Source organism: Tenebrio molitor, chromosome 6 (assembly GCF_963966145.1).
Source record: "Tenebrio molitor chromosome 6, icTenMoli1.1, whole genome shotgun sequence".
Classification (NCBI taxonomy): Eukaryota; Metazoa; Arthropoda; class Insecta; order Coleoptera; family Tenebrionidae; genus Tenebrio; species Tenebrio molitor.
In genome coordinates, this window is record NC_091051.1 from 1,617,799 (window position 1) to 1,638,311 (window position 20,513).

The 20,513-nt window shown below is 41.7% G+C and overlaps 4 protein-coding genes across 7 annotated transcripts; 3 read left to right on the forward strand and 1 right to left on the reverse strand.

Annotated features, from left to right (window-relative positions):
* The first annotated feature begins 3,684 nt into the window (after positions 1-3,684).
* Positions 3,685-4,469, forward strand: mRpL17 (mitochondrial ribosomal protein L17). The gene is made up of 2 exons (XM_069050013.1): positions 3,685-4,002; positions 4,055-4,469. Exons 1-2 carry the CDS (start codon positions 3,805-3,807, stop codon positions 4,427-4,429), a joined length of 573 nt encoding a protein of 190 aa, XP_068906114.1. The 5' UTR covers positions 3,685-3,804; the 3' UTR covers positions 4,430-4,469.
* Positions 4,470-4,546: 77 nt separating this feature from the next.
* On the forward strand, positions 4,547-14,025 carry LOC138132499 (calpain-D-like). Of its 3 annotated transcripts, XM_069050009.1 has the most exons (11): positions 4,548-4,889; positions 4,938-5,601; positions 7,150-7,571; positions 8,003-8,212; positions 10,807-10,895; positions 10,944-11,920; positions 12,096-12,298; positions 12,346-12,521; positions 12,573-12,853; positions 12,906-13,135; positions 13,186-14,025. In XM_069050009.1, the coding sequence occupies exons 1-11, from the start codon at positions 4,669-4,671 to the stop codon at positions 13,658-13,660; spliced, it is 3,948 nt and encodes a 1,315-aa protein (XP_068906110.1). In that variant the 5' UTR covers positions 4,548-4,668; the 3' UTR covers positions 13,661-14,025. The 3 variants fall into 3 exon arrangements, with proteins under 3 accessions (XP_068906108.1, XP_068906109.1, XP_068906110.1); XM_069050007.1 differs by having other exon boundaries at positions 4,547-4,889; positions 10,807-11,920; XM_069050008.1 differs by having other exon boundaries at positions 4,547-4,889; positions 4,959-5,601; positions 10,807-11,920.
* On the reverse strand, positions 14,016-16,450 carry LOC138132500 (probable cytochrome P450 301a1, mitochondrial). Its single transcript, XM_069050010.1, has 7 exons — positions 16,306-16,450; positions 15,948-16,234; positions 15,654-15,899; positions 15,358-15,595; positions 14,988-15,307; positions 14,259-14,941; positions 14,016-14,207 (listed from the first exon to the last, which is right to left on the reverse strand). The coding sequence occupies exons 2-7, from the start codon at positions 16,111-16,113 to the stop codon at positions 14,097-14,099; spliced, it is 1,764 nt and encodes a 587-aa protein (XP_068906111.1). The 5' UTR covers positions 16,114-16,234; positions 16,306-16,450; the 3' UTR covers positions 14,016-14,096.
* Positions 16,451-16,583: 133 nt separating this feature from the next.
* Positions 16,584-18,966, forward strand: LOC138132502 (heparanase-like). 2 transcript variants are annotated; one of them, XM_069050012.1, is made up of 10 exons: positions 16,584-16,717; positions 16,871-16,953; positions 17,000-17,216; positions 17,270-17,643; positions 17,696-17,924; positions 17,970-18,106; positions 18,155-18,333; positions 18,384-18,525; positions 18,573-18,708; positions 18,757-18,966. In XM_069050012.1, exons 2-10 carry the CDS (start codon positions 16,908-16,910, stop codon positions 18,917-18,919), a joined length of 1,623 nt encoding a protein of 540 aa, XP_068906113.1. In that variant the 5' UTR covers positions 16,584-16,717; positions 16,871-16,907; the 3' UTR covers positions 18,920-18,966. The 2 variants fall into 2 exon arrangements, with proteins under 2 accessions (XP_068906113.1, XP_068906112.1); XM_069050011.1 differs by having other exon boundaries at positions 16,619-16,772.
* The last annotated feature ends 1,547 nt before the right edge of the window (positions 18,967-20,513 follow it).

Below are 20,513 nucleotides of genomic sequence, written 5' to 3' on the forward strand. Positions count from 1 at the left end.
ATCTAATTTTCACTTCGGAAAATCATTTAAACGCCCATAGCTCCCTTATTAAGCCACATATGGCAATGAATTTTACACCGTTGGATTGCTCTTGTCAAGGCGCTTCTTCTGAGCCGAAAAAAATTTACCTGGATTTTTCCGTTTTAGAGAAATTTGCAAAAAACCAAAAAATCCATATTTTTGGCTCCCACAGCAAAAAATGGGTTCAATGGGTGGAACTTTTACTATACCTGAATTCAACTCTTCCTATACAATAACTGACTGCAATTTGGTTCGAATCGGCGACAAAAAAATTTCGGAAAAAACCACGTACCCCCCCCTTCTATCTAATTTTCACTTCGGAAAATCATTTAAATGCCCATAGCTCCCTTATTAAGCCACATATGGCAATGAATTTTGCACCGTTGGATTGCTCTTGTCAAGGCGCTTCTTCTGAGCCGAAAAAAATTTACCTGGATTTTTCCGTTTTAGAGAAATTCGCCAAAAAACCAAAAAATCCATATTTTTGGCTCCCACAGCAAAAAATGGGTTCAATGGGTGGAACTTTTACTATACCTGAATTCAACTCTTCCTATACAATAACTGACAGCAATTTGGTTCGAATCGGCGACAAAAAAATTTCGGAAAAAAACCACGTACCCCCCCCTTCTATCTAATTTTCACTTCGGAAAATCATTTAAATGCCCATAGCTCCCTTATTAAGCCACATATGGCAATGAATTTTACACCGTTGGATTGCTCTTGTCAAGGCGCTTCTTCTGAGCCGAAAAAAATTTACCTGGATTTTTCCGTTTTAGAGAAATTTGCAAAAAACCAAAAAATCCATATTTTTGGCTCCCACAGCAAAAAATGGGTTCAATGGGTGGAACTTTTACTATACCTGAATTCAACTCTTCCTATACAATAACTGACTGCAATTTGGTTCGAATCGGCGACAAAAAAATTTCGGAAAAAACCACGTACCCCCCCCTTCTATCTAATTTTCACTTCGGAAAATCATTTAAATGCCCATAGCTCCCTTATTAAGCCACATATGGCAATGAATTTTGCACCGTTGGATTGCTCTTGTCAAGGCGCTTCTTCTGAGCCGAAAAAAATTTACCTGGATTTTTCCGTTTTAGAGAAATTCGCCAAAAAACCAAAAAATCCATATTTTTGGCTCCCACAGCAAAAAATGGGTTCAATGGGTGGAACTTTTACTATACCTGAATTCAACTCTTCCTATACAATAACTGACAGCAATTTGGTTCGAATCGGCGACAAAAAAATTTCGGAAAAAAACCACGTACCCCCCCCTTCTATCTAATTTTCACTTCGGAAAATCATTTAAATGCCCATAGCTCCCTTATTAAGCCACATATGGCAATGAATTTTGCACCGTTGGATTGCTCTTGTCAAGGCGCTTCTTCTGAGCCGAAAAAAATTTACCTGGATTTTTCCGTTTTAGAGAAATTCGCCAAAAAACCAAAAAATCCATATTTTTGGCTCCCACAGCAAAAAATGGGTTCAATGGGTGGAACTTTTACTATACCTGAATTCAACTCTTCCTATACAATAACTGACAGCAATTTGGTTCGAATCGGCGACAAAAAAATTTCGGAAAAAAACCACGTACCCCCCCCTTCTATCTAATTTTCACTTCGGAAAATCATTTAAATGCCCATAGCTCCCTTATTAAGCCACATATGGCAATGAATTTTGCACCGTTGGATTGCTCTTGTCAAGGCGCTTCTTCTGAGCCGAAAAAAATTTACCTGGATTTTTCCGTTTTAGAGAAATTCGCAAAAAACCAAAAAATCCATATTTTTGGCTCCCACAGCAAAAAATGGGTTCAATGGGTGGAACTTTTACTATACCTGAATTCAACTCTTCCTATACAATAACTGACTGCAATTTGGTTCGAATCGGCGACAAAAAAATTTCGGAAAAAAACCACGTACCCCCCCCCTTCTATCTAATTTTCACTTCGGAAAATCATTTAAACGCCCATAGCTCCCTTATTAAGCCACATATGGCAATGAATTTTACACCGTTGGATTGCTCTTGTCAAGGCGCTTCTTCTGAGCCGAAAAAAATTTACCTGGATTTTTCCGTTTTAGAGAAATTTGCAAAAAACCAAAAAATCCATATTTTTGGCTCCCACAGCAAAAAATGGGTTCAATGGGTGGAACTTTTACTATACCTGAATTCAACTCTTCCTATACAATAACTGACAGCAATTTGGTTCGAATCGGCGACAAAAAAATTTCGGAAAAAAACCACGTACCCCCCCCTTCTATCTAATTTTCACTTCGGAAAATCATTTAAATGCCCATAGCTCCCTTATTAAGCCACATATGGCAATGAATTTTGCACCGTTGGATTGCTCTTGTCAAGGCGCTTCTTCTGAGCCGAAAAAAATTTACCTGGATTTTTCCGTTTTAGAGAAATTCGCAAAAAACCAAAAAATCCATATTTTTGGCTCCCACAGCAAAAAATGGGTTCAATGGGTGGAACTTTTACTATACCTGAATTCAACTCTTCCTATACAATAACTGACTGCAATTTGGTTCGAATCGGCGACAAAAAAATTTCGGAAAAAAACCACGTACCCCCCCTTCTATCTAATTTTCACTTCGGAAAATCATTTAAACGCCCATAGCTCCCTTATTAAGCCACAGATGGCAATGAATTTTGCACCGTTGGATTGCTCTTGTCAAGGCGCTTCTTCTGAGCCGAAAAAAATTTACCTGGATTTTTCCGTTTTAGAGAAATTCGCAAAAAACCAAAAAATCCATATTTTTGGCTCCCACAGCAAAAAATGGGTTCAATGGGTGGAACTTTTACTATACCTGAATTCAACTCTTCCTATACAATAACTGACTGCAATTTGGTTCGAATCGGCGACAAAAAAATTTCGGAAAAAAACCACGTACCCCCCCTTCTATCTAATTTTCACTTCGGAAAATCATTTAAATGCCCATAGCTCCCTTATTAAGCCACATATGGCAATGAATTTTGCACCGTTGGATTGCTCTTGTCAAGGCGCTTCTTCTGAGCCGAAAAAAATTTACCTGGATTTTTCCGTTTTAGAGAAATTCGCAAAAAACCAAAAAACCCATATTTTTGGCTCCCACAGCAAAAAATGGGTTCAATGGGTGGAACTTTTACTATACCTGAATTCAACTCTTCCTATACAATAACTGACAGCAATTTGGTTCGAATCGGCGACAAAAAAATTTCGGAAAAAAACCACGTACCCCCCCCTTCTATCTAATTTTCACTTCGGAAAATCATTTAAATGCCCATAGCTCCCTTATTAAGCCACATATGGCAATGAATTTTGCACCGTTGGATTGCTCTTGTCAAGGCGCTTCTTCTGAGCCGAAAAAAATTTACCTGGATTTTTCCGTTTTAGAGAAATTCGCAAAAAACCAAAAAATCCATATTTTTGGCTCCCACAGCAAAAAATGGGTTCAATGGGTGGAACTTTTACTATACCTGAATTCAACTCTTCCTATACAATAACTGACTGCAATTTGGTTCGAATGGGCGACAAAAATTTTTTTCGAAAAAACCATGAACCGCTAATAATAATATTAACTGATAATAAATTAAAATAATTTGCGCTGTTTGATTTCTAATATGGCTCGTAGCTTTTGTATTTTTGATGGAAACCGTGTAACTACTAACCACACTAACTTTAATATTTTTAAGGTTATGATATCAAAATTCCGTGTGACCTCAATCACATCCTAACCTCAAAACATCCATTTTATCTCCAATTAATACAATTATTTTCGACTGAATTGGACTCAGTTCGACATGAATCAGGCAGAGGTGTCGAAATTGGTATCCCAGCTACGAACAAAAGTGAATCCTCGCTTACGCAAGTTCCGATCACCGGGGGGCCCCGAAGCTCGTTTGGACAAACTCCGAAAAACTGTGACAGCTCTGGTTAAACACGAACGCCTCGAATTGAACTACCCTAGAGCTGACGAGTCGCGAATGTACGCCGAAAGGGTAATTATTGATCGCCCCCTTTTAACACCTAACCTAATTTTGACTGTTGCAGCTAATATCAGACGCTATTAGGTATGGCGATTGTCACAAAGAAACAATGGAGATGGCTGATTATTGGTTGGTTGAAAAACAACTAGTACACAAGTTGTTTAAAGTTCTTGTGCCAAGATATTCAAATTATACCACGGCTTACACTAGATTATTGAGGGCCCCCACGATTTATCCAGAGACTAGGTTAAAGGCCATTTTGGAGTTGCGCGGCAATCCCTATCCGTCGCTTTTGCCTGAAATGCAGACAAACAGGAATTTGATTCATAATGTTTTGTTGGATGAGGCTAGAAAAGCGTACAGAGCGGAGAAATATGCTGAGATCGCGGCGAAGATCGACGCTGCCGAGAAGAAACCTTCGGAGGCCGACAGGATATAATGTTTTAGTGTGAATTTAATAAAATAAAGACGTAAACGGGTTTGTTTAATTTTTTATTAGGTTTTTGGGGGTTGGATGTATTGTTGGTTGTCTAGTTTAGGTGTTGTCGAGCGTGCGCGCGTGTTTTTCAACATGGCGAATAATTTGAAAACAGCAGTGGAGACGCATCAGCTGTTCGTCGCGTTCCGTTGACACAGTTTCGGTGTTTTGATGGGTGTCTTAGCCATGTGCCATCCGCCATGGGTGCGATCGCCTCGGTCCTTCAGTGGCATTGCGGGTCGTGCAGCCTGATAAATCCCACCGAACAGCTGAAATGCGTCAGATGCGGCACCAGCAGGCAGGTCCGGCACACAAACAAAGGGCATGAGGCGGGGGAGCCGTTCGGTGGCGGCGCCAACTGCACAGTGATCAGAAGGCTCAGATCCATCCCCCATTCGTCCCTCGATCGGCCGCCGCACAGGTAATTCCCGATAAATCCCCAAAGCGAGAGGATCAATAAACTCTTCAGGATTGACTTTGTCGTTTTCAGCGAGTCGGAAAAGCGGTCTTGCTCCACGCTGGTGCGAGACACCGTCGTTAACACCTTTCTGTTGGTGCATCGGAGCGCCTCGGTCAAAAATATCGACAGCAGGGGGCCCTCCTCTGTCAAAAAGTCCAACAGTCTGCCTGACCTGGTCCGACTCAGTCTCTGCACGGACTGCTCCGTCACGTTCAGTTCGGTCGTCGGGAGGTGCATCGTGTGCGACTCTACCGTGGGAATAATGAACGTTGCTCAATCGCCCTGCAAAAATTGCGCTTCGCTCACCCCCATCGAACAGCCCAACTACAGGAACTACGACATTCTGAATTGTGATAGGCCGCTGACTTGCGTGTGTCAAAGGGCCAAGAATAGTTTCATCTCGCTTTCGAGCATAAAAAGTTTCAGTTGTTCGGTGGCGCAACAAATTCACTGTGATCCGTTGATACCAACTAACATTCGAACTACTGCGAGCGGGATTAACACGGGACACAGTCCCAGTTACACGTGGAAGGTTAAAGGTGCGATCGCCAATTCGTGGACGTGTAAGCGCTGTACTTTACTCAACGGACCTAACAGGGATGTTTGCGAAGCTTGCGATGCCCCCTACACGTCCGATTTCAACAGCAATTTTAATCCCAGCGTTATTATTAAGGTAAAGAATCGCTCAACTTTTTTTCAATTTTCATTCTTTTTTTTTTCGTGATGGCACAAAACGTCCAAAATACGATTGTTTTCTGTTTGAGAATAAAAAACAAAAGATGTTAAAATGCACAATTACGTATCACGCGGTCGACCAATAAAAACGCTCGATATAGCCAGACAACCAACCAGAGTGGCCAGTTTTGGCGGTAAGTTTGAAATTGCGATGTCACCAAAGAAATACGCAAAGATCAAATAGTATGTTTTTTGACATTAAAATCATAACTAAAATAAAGAAACATGACAAAAACAACGGTTTTATTTATTATTTACTCCAAAACTATTAAACAATCAGGATATATCTTCTCAAGCTAAACGATAAGATTGATAAAATTCTCCTTTTCAAGAGAAAAAAAGTGATAAGTGATAATAATCTTTTTTGTCTGTGTCCATCATCATTTGTAAAGCTCTCGAATTCTCTCCGAACTAGTTTTTTTCTTTTTTTAACTTCGTTCACGCTCTCTTCCATTTTCGGCAGTCCCCCAAATTTTATTCTTCCTCTGCCTCTTTTTATTTAAATTTGTTTCTTCAAAACTGATTGTTTCATTCAGCATCTTCATTGCTACCAAAATCTTCAACTCTTTATTTCGAAACCTTGTATTTGAGTCTCCTCTTTTCCAATGCTCACACAATTCTCACTTTGCAAAACTGAACTCGTCGCTTTTCACAATCACATACTCACTCTGCTTCACAAACTAGTCACAATTCACAATTACATAGTTACTTTTAACTTCTCCAATAAAATACGACTTTTACGAATCATAAACTCGATTCGTTCTTTCGTTTCTCCAGTTCGCATCAGCAATCGGTGATTTTTTTATTCTTCACGCTATCATTTTTATCCGCTTTTAAAAACAGTCCACAAGTTCTTGTCTAATTTTTATCTTTCAGTTTTGCGCCAGTTAGTTTCGCTTAGTGCTTAGTTAGGATAAAACAGATCTAATCCTGTTAATCCCCGACACGAGGTAATCCTTCCATCGACAATGACAGATTAGTGTGATTTATCGCCGTTCGCGACAGCCAAACTTCAAAGTTGAATTATTTTAATTGTCTCTAACTGCATGCATTAAAATGTATTCTGTTCGTCGCTTCTGTGAGCGCGTTGGACAAATTTTAATCTATTTTTGGTACTCGTAATAAACGTAAATACCTCTTGGAACAGTTCGTCGACCCAATTTCGAAATGTAAAAGTTCACGTGGTGCTGTATCTCCATTATTGCATTAAATACGTCATTTTGGGAGCTACCTGTTCGTACCAGTTCAGAAAGACAGTTTTTCAGCGTGAAAACTTGCGAAATTAACAAAACGAATCGGAACAAATCCATTGCGCTAACGTGTAAAACCATGAATATTCATGAAGCGTTATTACCGCGCCTAATGTAGCGTTTTTACCGTTTATTAATAGTCCAGAAGTCATAACGCAACTAGAACTGTGCGTGTGAATTATTAATCGCTATTGATTGGTTAATAAAATTTTCAGGCGATCCTTTTTATATTACAGGTTGATAATTGGGCCGACAATGAGGCGTTGAGGAACCCCAGTCACAACCAGAAGCCCTCGTATCGACGCTCCTTCTCCGAACTACCTTCCTCACAGAATCTCCACGTCCCGAACATCAACCGCAGAAGTCTGGGCAACGAAGTGCTGGAAAGCGCCTTTCCGAAATCGAGCACCTCGATGACCGACATCCAAGCCTCCCAACATTCCTTCGACGGCATTACCGCTAGATATAGTAATCTCAATTTGAACAGAAGTACCGGTGATATTACGTGCAATGAAGGTGCCACTGCCACCACTCTCTACACCTACATTGGCATTTCGGAACCCGACAAAGAAAAGACACACATCTACGAGAACCAGGGGATCGTCAACGCGCATAACAAGAAAGGGGGGGAATTTGACAGCGAACAACACGACAAGATGTAAGTGGTACCGAGGGTCTTACGTCATTGTCTCACGTTGTTCACGTTCAAGGCCAAAAGACTGAGGAGTAGTCTCCCGTTTTTACCGCCACTCGAATTCCGAGAATTTTTTTGGCGTAATCAGTTTTGTCCAAAGTAATCCTCACTTGAGATTGTGAGTCCTCACATTCTCTACCCCCATTTTTTCCACCGTTTCACGATAATCTTCGCCCCAAATTCTCGTTTCACTTGTCACAAACTCACGCCCGATCACAATTCGGCAATATTTTCGCTGCACTAAGCTTCTAGCGCTTCATCTTTCGACTTTTCTACTTCCGACTTGGCGCCACTGGGTCTTCTTATGTTGTTTCTTGGCATGATCGTATAAACTGTCATCTCGTTGTTTTTCCAGGTGTTTTCAGAACGTTGTTTATTTAATTTTTTTGTTGAAGATTGCAAGCACTGAAGTCTAGTGCCAGCACGGTGACCACGAACTGGCCCTTCGACAAGAGGAAATGGACGTGTCGACAGTGTTCGTTCGCTTACAATGATTTTAATAATTTCAAGTGCGACATTTGCAAGGGGCCGAGGATGAGACCGAGTCTGAATGAACCGTGCACGGTGACGGTCACGGAGGACAGAGGCAGCGCCTCCACGCCACTGTAAGTCAATAAAAAAATACAAAGCTGATGTTACGTCAATTCGGGCTTATCACTGATCTATTTAGTCGGTGATAAGTGCAACGGTCGTGATGTTCTATGTCGATTGGTAAGCGTTGCTCGCTCTGAAAATGGGTTCATAAACTACGGTTTCTTTTTGTTGTGTTGCACAACAACTATTTTCGTGTTGCGAAAAAAGACAGTTTTTATGTTGAAAGCGAAAACAATGTCATTTTTTAACACAACTTTTTGAAAATATTTTTTTGAATATTAAAGAAAAATCTTGTAACTTGCCAATTATTGCATTGATGTGGTTGTTGTCAAAATCGTGATTATAAAATTCATCCAACGAATAGATATTTCTCCACACGTGATTTTTCTTTGCACCATTTCAAGATAATTTTTAGTGTTAACGATTTTTTTACGTTTTTAATACATGTGGTTTGCCTTTAATGCTAATATGACATGATAATCTTCACCAATTCCTCGTATTAATTCAATAGCGTTAAAACCACGAGGTAGAAAAATATTTCCGGGTGTGATAAAGTATCATCTTATCAATAATTCAATACTACTGGGAAATCGTTTTGCTTCTTTTGTACCATTTATAGAATCTTCTTTTTCCTTTTCGCTTCTATTAAATTACGCAGGAAGTTTAACTGGAGGAAATTTTAGAAGAAAAAATCAATCGATATCTCTTATGAGCTACATTTAGAAACAGTGATTTATAGATTACGTTCTTGCTAATGAAATGGCGAAAACTTCAAATTTGTTTTCCAAATATTAATTAGAAAATTAAGAATTTATAATATGGAAAAATGGTGGATGCGCCGAAGGAAGTCTGTTGATGTCTTTGTTGCCCGGTGGGGGAAATCAAATTTAAGAATGGTGTTTCATAGATTTTATTATTACGAATTGAGCCGAGAAAAAAATTCTGTTTCAAATATTAAAAAATAAAATTGAAAAATGATGGAGCAAACCAAAATGGTGGATGCGCTGGGACATTTTTTGAAATATGTGATGTGGTGAGTCAGGATAGGTTTGAAAACTGGATTTTATAAATTGCACTGTGGCAAATTTAACAGAAAAAACAGCAAAAGAATAATTTATTAAGTGCAAAAATGGTGGATGCGCCAAAATATTTTTAATAAGAAATCTATCGGTCCAGTGAACTACATCAAATTTAAGAACTGTGCTTGATAGATTTTATTGTCGCGAATTGAGCAGAGAAAACCGCAGATTTCTATCTCCAATGTTAACAAAGAAAATTAGTATAATTTGAAAATTGGTATATGCGCCGGGATTAAAAATTTTTATAGATCCCTTGTGACGAATTTAGTGGACAAAACCAAAAATTGCGATCTCAAATATCAATAAAGAAAAGTTGGGATTTTCCAGTGCGCAAAAATGGTGGATGCGCTGGATATTTAAAAAATCTTGGTATTTTTGTCATGTATTAAATAAATATTTTTTAAAACAAATCTATCCATGTTCCTAATAGAAAATTAATAATTAATGATTTAAAAAATGGTGGAGGTGTATTTTTTTTTAAATCTCTTGTCTCTTGTTTGTGGAAGTAAAAGGAATCCCAGACAGTTATTTAAAATAGATTTTCACATAAGAGATTGAACAACAACAACAATCAATGATTTACAAATAACCGTTCGATAACATTTGATAAATTTAGTGATTAGAAGTTGAACGGAAAAAACGAAATAGGTAGTTATTTGTACAACTAGTTATGAAAGTCATACTTTTTTTCATGAGTTAAAGCAAATAAGTGAAAAAAAGAGACTTCCATAACGTGTACACACTACTTTTTTGCATATCGATGTAAGTTGATAAATTTGGTCTAAAAGGTTTTATGAAAAATTACAACAACAAAAAAAATAGGTATGCTTTGACATTCATCTCCAAGGAGATGGAATAAAATGATTCAAAAAAGTACTACTTTCACTACGATTTTTGATGTAATAGTAGTTTATTTAACGAGTTCGTGTGTAATTTAGGCTTTTTTTGGCATGAGTGGGCCAGTTTAAAACTCGAGTGAAACGAGAGTTTTAAAGCTCCACGAGTGCCAAAAAAAGGCCAAATTACACAAGAACGAGTTGAATACAACGTTTTTTTGTTCGACGAGCCCTCCCAAAGGCTCCAAATCGCTGAAAATCTTTAAAATTAGCTTGACGTTTCGTTTTGACAAGTTGTCAAATTTATCAAAATCCGTTCACATAGGAGAAAATTCTCAAATTCTGACAGTGTCGAACAAAAAACAAGTTTACTTTCACTACGGTTTTTCGTGTAAAAAAGTGTCACTTTCATTACGATATGCAAAAAACAAAATTATTCTGAAAGTACTTGTTTGGTACAGGTCTTCAAGAAAATACAACAAATTTGTGACGATAAATTATAAACAGTTTGAGATTCACTGGTTTATCATTCAGATCAGTTTCATGACTTGTCCCATTTTAGTCGAACAGCACAAATTCTGTTTAAATTTGACGAAAGTGTGTCATGAAAAACGTGTGCAAACGGTATCGATTAAAAAAAATTAGTCGCAACAATAACTTCAAGGTTTCAAGTTTTTTGTCCCGTTGAAGGTCTTCAAACTGGAACGAGTCAGTCGAGCTCCAAGTCCCTCTGGCGACGTTGGACCAAGACCTGGACGATGATTTCCAACTGTTGCCAGGTACCCGAGTTGCGAGGTTTCCGCCTCATCTACACAACGCGTTTTCAGGTGAAGACAGTCCCGTCGACGAGCAAAAGTGGACGTGCAAGAAGTGCACCCTGGTCAACAGCGGCCGCTCCCTGACCTGCGAGGCGTGCTGCGGCTCGAAACTGCGCTCTCTTACGATGAGCAACGACATGACGTTGAGAAAGGGCGAGTTCTGGTCGTGCACCAAGTGCACCCTGAAGAATCCGTTGTCGGCGCCGACCTGCAAAGCCTGCAAGACTGACAAAAATAGTTTAGAGGTGGCGCTGTCCGGGAGAAATCCTTCACCGAGACACGGCTCGTCGAAGAAGTACAACAAGAGCACGTACGCCAAAGTGAACCACAGTCAGAAAGTGGTGAACAGGAGTCGCTCCAGGATCAGCCTGATGAGCGACTTGGACCAGGTGGTGGCGCCCAACACCAACGCGATCAAAGCCTGGCAATGCACGATCTGCACTTTCGAAAACACGAAATCTCATATTATCTGTGATATGTGCCAGAAAATCCGCGAAGACGTTCGGACCACTCCTCCGGAAGAACCCTTAAGGTTGAGTCAGGAGGAACTAGCCAATAAGCATTGGAACTACATAGTGAGATATTGTAAGTTGAAGAAGCAGAGTTACGTGGACGATTCGTTCGCGCCGTCGCCGAGCAGTCTCTACTACAACCCGGGGGAGGTGAAGGACGCTCACACCGTCAAGTGGAAGCGGCTCAAGGACATCACCGTCGACGACGGACCCGATTCGGACCTGGTCTGGGCCGTCTTCAGGAAACCGCATCCATCTGATATATCTCAAGGAGTTTTGGGGAATTGCTGGCTCTTGAGTGCCTTAGCTGTGTTGGCAGAACGCGAAGATCTGATCAGGGCCGTTCTGATCACGAGAGATTTTTGCCACCAGGGAGTCTATCAAGTTAGGTTGTGTAAAGACGGCAATTGGACCACCGTTCTCGTGGACGACTACTTCCCATGTGATAAAAAAGGACATTTGTTTTACTCTCAAGTGAGTACTCCTCCCCGGAGATTTCACAGTTAAAACGGATATTGATTTATTTTTTGATATCATTTTAATTGCGGCCATTAATTAATAATGCAAAATCTCGTGTGGGCAGGGGACGGCTTGTAAAATTGCAAAAGAGGTGATCGATTTTTTCCACTGAAATTGTGTGTTTATCTAGGCGAAAAGGAAACAGTTGTGGGTTCCTTTGATCGAAAAGGCCGTCGCGAAAATCCACGGTTGTTACGAAGCTTTAGTTTCTGGGCGCGCCATCGAAGGTTTAGCAACACTGACAGGAGCACCTTGCGAATCCATTCCTCTCCAGGCGTCTTCTATTCCCGCTCCCGCCGAAGAGGAACTCGACACTGATCTCATCTGGGCACAGTAAGTCCCCGATCCGACTCTCCCCTCAATCACTCGCTCCTTTGCAGACTTTTGTCTTCACGTCAAGCACTTTTTTTGATGGGGGCGTCTTGTGGCGGCGGCAACATGAAAGTCGACGAGGTGGAGTACCAGAACAAGGGGTTGAGACCCCGCCACGCTTATTCTCTCCTGGATGTGAGGGACGTGGACGGTCACAGACTTCTGAAACTGCGAAATCCGTGGGGTAAGTGGGAGCAGATGGTGTCGAAGGTCACTACTGTTAAAGTGGTGTTAGGTCACTTCGTCTGGAAAGGGGACTGGTCGGATACTTCGGAAAAGTGGACTCGCTCGTTGCGGTACGAGTTGATGCCGGAGGGACCTCAAGACGGCACCTTCTGGATTTCTTTCGCCGACGTCTTGAAGTACTTCGACTGCATCGACATCTGCAAAGCTCGGAACGGTTGGAACGAAGTCAGACTGTCGGGAGTGTTGCCCCCGCTTTCCTCACAGAAACACTTATCTTGCATTTTGCTCACGATTTTGGAACCGACCGAAGTGGACTTCACACTGTTTCAAGTAACTCCTCGCACCTCTTGCGTGGTACACTTTGACGAGTTTTTGTCGACAGGAAGGGCAACGAAAGTCTGAAAAATCCCAACGATCTCAACTAGATCTGTGCGTGGTACTTTTCAAAGCACGCAACGGTTCGACCATCGGTAGCTTGGTGGAGCACAGCAAAAGACAAGTCCGCGGTTTCGTCGGTTGCAACAAGATGCTGGAGGCCGGCGAGTACGTCGTCGTGCCCTTGGCCTTCAACCACTGGCACACGGGACTGGAGGACCTGACGGCCTTCCCGAGGTAGACCCGCGGCCGAGTGACCCGCACCCGCTTCACCTCTTGTTTTAAAGATATGTTCTAGCGATTCACAGCTCGAAAAAGTTGCTGGCCGAGCAGCTGACGCCTCCGGATTGCATCCTGGCCGATTCCATCATTTCGCTGACGCTGGCTCGGGGGCAGAGACACGAAGGTCGGGAGGGCATGACCGCCTATTACCTGACGAAGGGATGGGCCGGTCTGGTGGTCATGGTGGAGAATCGACACGAGAACAAGTGGATTCACGTCAAGTGCGACTGTCAGGAGAGTTATAACGTGGTGTCGACACGCGGTACGTTGAAAACTGTCGATTCTGTGCCTCCCTTGACCCGACAAGTTATCATTGTTTTGACGCAACTCGAGGGTAGTGGCGGTTTTTCCATAGCTCATAGACTCACACATAGACTTGCTAATTCACAGGGTTTATACGACTGGGGGCCTTCCGGCACTTGTCACGATCCAGAGCTAGATTATCAGACTAGCGGGTTGCATATGCCTCGTTTGTTTTAATTTTCTATTCAGTTTTTTTCTATTGTTGTTTTTTGATCTTTTAAACGTTGAGATTATGGCCTAAGTGTCCAGTTTTGTTCAGAATGACTCTTGTTTCTTCATTCCTGAATAGCTGTTTGTTTTTATCAGTACATGTTTTAATGCAGATCGTTTTTGTCACCACGTTCACGAATATTACAGTGTTCAGTTTTTACGACGTATAAACGTAAATGTTAACGTAACTACGTTTGTTCTTGTTATGTAACTTAGTTACGTTAGCTGTTTGGTGTTTACTAGTACAGATTCAGTAACATGCTTTTTAGATTGTCTTGCAAAGTTTGTGTGAATTCGTAAATTGTTAAGAATTAAAGTAAGCTTTCAAATAATTCCATTTTAATTTTCACCAAGCAAACATACAAACGAGAACACAACTTACGTTAAGACCAAAACAACAAACTTAAACGCGTTCAGCAAATCTAAATCTAAGTTTCTTGTTCGGCGCCGCCCACAGCTTGTTGGTGCTGTTGATGTCGCCGTAAAGATACTCGATCTTGAAGTTCCGCAAGATCTGTTTCAAACTCGCATTTAACACCGATCGTGCCTCGACAAATTGTCTTACCTTCGTTATCAAAACTCCAATCTGCATCTCTGCCAGTTCCTTACCTAGACAAGCCTTGGCGCCGTAACCGAACGGAATCGAAGCAAACACTTGCATGTCGTCGACGGGAGTGAGCCAACGCTCCGGCATGAACTTGTGAGCGTCTTCGAAGTACTCTTCCCGCCAGCTCGACAAGCTCGTCACCATCAACAAGTAAGTCCCTCTCGGGATGTGGTAGTTGTAGACGGAGAGGTCGTTCTGGAGAATGCGTCCCAACAGAGGAATCGGCGGTTTAAGTCGGAGAGTCTCTTTGATGCAAGCTTGCAGATAGGGCATCGCCGCCAACGCGTCTTTAGACAGTTTGGAGGGTTGACGCGAGATCTCGTTATAGAGCTTCACTTGACATCTGGGGTTTCGGGCCAAGTGGTAGAGCATGAATGCGACGGTGTGGGTCATCGCATTGATCCCGATCAGCATCATGTCGAGCAGGATCGTCATGGCATCCTCCACCATAATCCCAGGCTTCAAGAGGACGTTTTCCATGAGACACGTCGTCTCTTTGCTGGTGGTGTCGCCTTCTTTTTTCTCCTTGATCAGAGCTTGGATTCTGTGCACGTACTTGCTCAGGACGTTGTCGATTGAATCGCAATTCTCCACCAGAGATTTCCAAGCGGGAGTCGGAAAGAATTGCCACAAGTGGAGACCTTGACAAATATTTTTAACCAAAGCTTTGACAATTCGTCATTTTACCGTATTCGCACCGCTGGATCGCTTTGGTCGCTTTGATCAAACCATCCAGTAAGACTCCTGGATCGGAAGTGGAACTCAGACCGCACGGATCCAAGAAACCCAATCTCTTGTCCAGAGTCACCAAGCACATGCATTCCAAGCACCACTTGTAGATTTCTTTCTGGAAAGTCCCAGGAACTTCCTCTTGACGATTTCTTATGCTCGCGATTCGCATAATAAACTTGTCACAAGTGTCGTCGATCTTGTCGTACTGTCGAGCGATCAGCAGAGGAAGAGGTTGCTCCACAGATTTGCGGAATTTCTCCCACTCCGGGCCAAACCTTTACAAAACATTTTAACACGGTCGAAACACGTATTTTCCGTGAATTACATGAGAAACGGTCCCGAATGCCTCAATTTCCTGTAGTGGAGTCGGTATTTTTCGACCGAGTCCAGACTGGAGCGAATGGGGTAGGGCCCCTCGTTCTTGAACACCGCCGCGACGTGTTCGGGGCGACTCACCATGACGATGTCGCCCCCTAGGGGACCGTGCAGACGCACCACAGGCCCGTAGTGGTCGAAAAATCGCTTGAAGAGCGCCATGTTCCCGCTCCAGCTCAGCAAGCTACCTACATTTTTCGAAAAATTAGCGTTTCGATCCATCATCCGCGTTTAACCGGCCATTACCAACAGCTAGCAAGTACTGAATCGCTCCGCCAGTGATTTGGGTGCTTATGACGGGCAGCATCCCCCATATTCTGTGTATTATTCGCAGGCTGATGGGACCAGGGATGTTGTCGAAGGAGATGGCTTTGGTGATTTGATCTACGACCACCTGCCTCTTGATAGTCGAGGTGTCGACAAGCAGGTCCATGTCGGGCTTCTGCAGAGTGACCTTGACGGGGTCTGGGGGCACGGAGATGTTGGGTTTGCCTGCAGAAAAGCACGGATGAGCGGGGAATTACGGAAAGTGGGAGTTACCGGTGATTGTGAAGGCGCTTGGGCTGGGGGCTTGGGCGCTTCCTGCCGATGCGGAGGCCGCAGTCGCAGAGGTCTTGGTCGAGTCATTTGCAAAGTTCTTCCGGTTGAAGCGGGTCAGAATGTAGGAATGCAAAGGTTTCACGCGTAGGGCTTGCACTATGGACATTTTTTTCGACGAAATTTCACCTTTCCCAAGTGGCGTCACTTGAGCTGGTCAAAAAAGTAATGGCGGCGCACAGGCTACTATTCGCTTTATTTCGCGGACCCGACAAAACCACAATTTCTTACTGAAAGTTGGTCAAACGGCGCAATTTGTTAGATGCGATCGATTTGTACAAATCGTAAGCGATTCCCTCACCTGGAATTAATTTTCAACTGGTATTTCTTCCAAAAAACGCGCACCAAAAATTCGCCACACGTTTTTTCGCCGTTATTCATTTGTTACAATTCAACAACGGGCTCCTGTTTTTTGATGTCAACCAATTATTTCCCTCAAAAAATTATTTTGCAGTATTTACACAGCCCGTTGGTGTTTTTATCGATGTCCTATCCAATTTCTAACATGTTTCGCCGGTTTTTTCATTTTAAAGGCGGGATTAGAGCGATTTGAAGCTGGGCCAGTCCATTCCGGTTGGCCACCGGAACTCCCCTCTCTCAGTTTACGTCACGCCCACGCTGTCTCTGTTTATATACGAAAAAAATAATTGAAACTTTTTCCAAAATAATTTTTGCAAATTTAACTCGACATAATCCGCAATAAATAGATCCAGGTATGTCTGCACAATTGTATCGTGTAAAATTCTCGTTTTCGACGGTGCAATAAAGGTACGAAAATTTAGGTTATGTTTATAGTAAACAAGTTTATTTAGAGCAGTTGTCATTTTTTTTATTCAAGACAATTTACAATATTTGTTTATTTCCAGGACAAGACTCTTAAATTTTTGAAAAATTTTCAACAAAATGTTCACCACACTTGACGAGGACACTCTACAGTACAGACCTAGATGTAAACTTGATAATCTCCCTGATCCCTTCTAAATTTTCATTTGCAGTGAAGAAATGCGGCAGCGTTTGTACCGTCCTATCTGTAACTCTATGTTTCGTAACTCTAATAATGCTTCTCGCGATTTTCGCGGTAGATCTGAACCAGAAAGTCCACGTTGTCTATATTGATGGTGTCAAGCCCAGATTTGTGACAAATGAGAAATTTCTAAGCGTGGCGCTTGACTCGGCAACAATCGCGAGCGGCTTCAAGCACTTTGACTTCACGTACTTAAATCGACATTCTCACTTTATTTCCTATTGATTCTAACAAATTATAGTAATGAAAGACTTCTGAAAGTGATGAAAGCTCTATCTCCTGCTTATTTGCGCGTTGGGGGCACCATGGCCGACAGACTAATCTTCACGACAAACAAATCGATGTCTTTCAAATATCACCTAAGAGAAACGGACGGAGGTGAATGCTCCTATGAACAAAAATATTGTGACTACTTGCAGAAACCTAACTTCACCATGAACGCAAAAGAGTGGATTCAACTGAACAAACTAGCTCAAAAGACAAACTTAGACCTGATTTTCGACCTGAACGTGCTCCAGAGGTTTGACAACAACACCTGGGACCCCACAAACGCAGAAGAACTGATCAGTTTTTCCAACAAGCACAATTTCAATTTAAATTGGGAGCTTGGGAACGGTACTGCGCACAAACTAGTGCTATCAGTGCTGCCAACTCTGTGTGTTTCCAGAACCCAACTCCTTTCGCCACCAATTTAATTACCAAGTGGACAGCTCGCAACTGGCCAAAGATTTCCACACGTTGAGGAATTTGTTGCGCAAGTACCCCAAATACGCCGATTCACTTCTCGTAGGTCCGGACGTGACCCGACCTCGAACTGATAGCAACCAGAGTACTGCATATCTTAGGGAGTTTTTGACAGAAGGTGGTCACGTGGTCGATGCAGTGACGTGGCATCAGTAAGTTCTCGAGAAGTTTTAGCGACATTTAAAAAATATTTCTAGATATTATTTCAACGGAGCCACGGCGAAAGTCGGTGACTTTCTAGATCCGCAAACTTTTGACATTCTCAAGTGGCAGATCAACGCAGTCAAGGCCATCGTGCAGGGTGACAGGTTGACGGATAAGCGCATCTGGTTGGGTGGGTTTTGTCACATTTTGATCGACACCTGTTCATAATTGGTTAAAGGTGAAACTTCGTCTGCTTACGGGGGCGGCGCTCTCCACCTTTCTAATCGCTACGTCGCGACTTTTATCTGGTTAGACAAGTTGGGGGTGGCGGCACAATACGGCTTGGACTTGGTCATCAGACAGACCATCTTTCAAGGCCACTACGCCCTGGTCAACAAACACTACGAGCCATCACCTGTAATTGCATAAAACTCTATCGATCGTCGATTAATTATTGATGTTGGTAGGACTGGTGGGTGAGCGTTTTGTACAAAAAACTAGTGGGCAACAAGGTCATCGATTGTCACACGACTCATTCCCCTAAAACTCGAATTTATTGCCAATGTACCCAACCGAAAAGTTACTACAAAAATATCTCATCTGTCACCGGTAAAATTCAAATCAACCGGCGAACACGTTTATTTTGAATTTTGTAGTTTTCGGGATTAATTTGCACAACCGCATTGCGAAGATTCGATTCGAGGGCACCACCCCGTTGAACGACGAGCTAGCGATGAAGGATCTCAAAGTGCACGCTTACGTCTTGACCACCGTAGAGAGAATAGACTCAAGGTCTTGCATTCGCTCAATGTACGCATTTTCTATTGATTTTATTTGTAGGTTGATTTTCCTGAATGACGACCTTTTGGAATTGACCAACACCAACGACGTGCCAAATTTACTCCCCAGAACTGTCTCGGCGCACCCGTATGTGGAGATGCCCCCGTATTCCCTGGCGTTCTGGGTGGTCCCGGCGACTGGAACTGTGCCGTCTTATTGTTAATATATAATTTTTATATTGTCACGTTTTACAATAAACTTTTTGAGTAATTTGGAGTTTACTTGATCCCTGGAAAAGAGTCTAATAAGCGAGTCTAATTCGAGGATCGATAAAATGATGAGGCAATGGCATCGTAACAAAAGAAATGGATAATACGTAAACCATAGAATCTTCAAAAAGTAAATAAACCGAAAATGTCCAATTTAATTTAATTCCATCGTGAACGAGACCCTTCTGCAAACTCTAATAAATCGAAATGTGAATAGCCGCAAAAACGCTTTAAAAATAGAGTGACAAGACCTTACTATGAATGAAATTGTTGAAAAACACTTTAAATACACAAAGTCGCAAAAACTTGTAAGATAACTAAGAGTGAAAATCAAGTGAAAGGAAAAGTCAAAGCAAAAAACATAACAAAACAGTCGTCGGCCGTGATCTCTAATACATGCCCTTCGATGTAGATTGTCCCGAAACCTTGCAAAACTTGCTGCAGAATCACAATAAAACTGACACATTGTTACAATTTTTTCATAGTGTGAAACCTTCTACAAGAGATAGGTTAGAATTAATGTCAAAATTCAATGACATTTTTTAAAATTATTCGATGGGTGTTGTCATTTTGTCAAGTAAAATGAAAGTTAATTGACAAATGGACAAAATCAAATTTACATTAGGAAACTTTTCGTTTTCCGTTTTTTTTTGCAAGCAACTGTACAGATAGATCATCAACGTGACATTCAAACGTCAAATTTTGAAATGTATTTTCTGTTCACGTCAATCGCATGTCAATCAAAATCGTCGCAACCGGTAAAATTGAGGTTAATAATGTAAAGCCTATTTTACATTTTTTGAAGATATATTGACAGTGATGGCCGAAATTCCGTGTCTCGAATTGTACTATGGCGGACAATAAATTTAGGCTGGCAAATTTCTGACATTTCAAAAAAGTCAATGCAAGCGACCATTTATTGTCATTAACTCATTATGACTGACGTGTCAGTTTGTCAAATTGAAGATTTTCAAGGCGTTTCCTTCGCCCTTTTCGTAACTCACAGATCATGACGCACTTGCATAACTGATTTGTAGTAGCACTTCTCTCTGGTGCACGCTTCTTTTACCAATTTTAATTTTGATTATCGCTGTCACGATGACAAGAATGACAAAAATCGAAAATGGGGTTAGTTGAACATAATGCCAGCTTCACATTTTGATGTCAAGGCAATGACAGGCCGGCTTAAATTTATTGTCCGCCATAGTACGATTGCTCTAATTTTGTTCATTCATGTCGGATCTTTCGAATATCTGATCTTCAAACAGTTTAAATTGATTGTCAAAATGACAAGAATCGAAAGTGGGGTTACGATTCCTAAAGGTTTATTTACACTTTACTTGAATGTCAAGAAAGTGACGGCCAAAATTTTTTGGTCGCCATAGTACCTACTCAACTTTGTGCTTAAACTGTACAATTACGGCCACGGAATTTTGGCCGTCAATTGTCATTCCATTGAGTCGAAATGTAAAGTGGCCCTTAAGTATTCGTAACCTCACTTTCTGCTATTACAAGAAAAATCGCTACCTCATTTCGTGCAATCTTGGA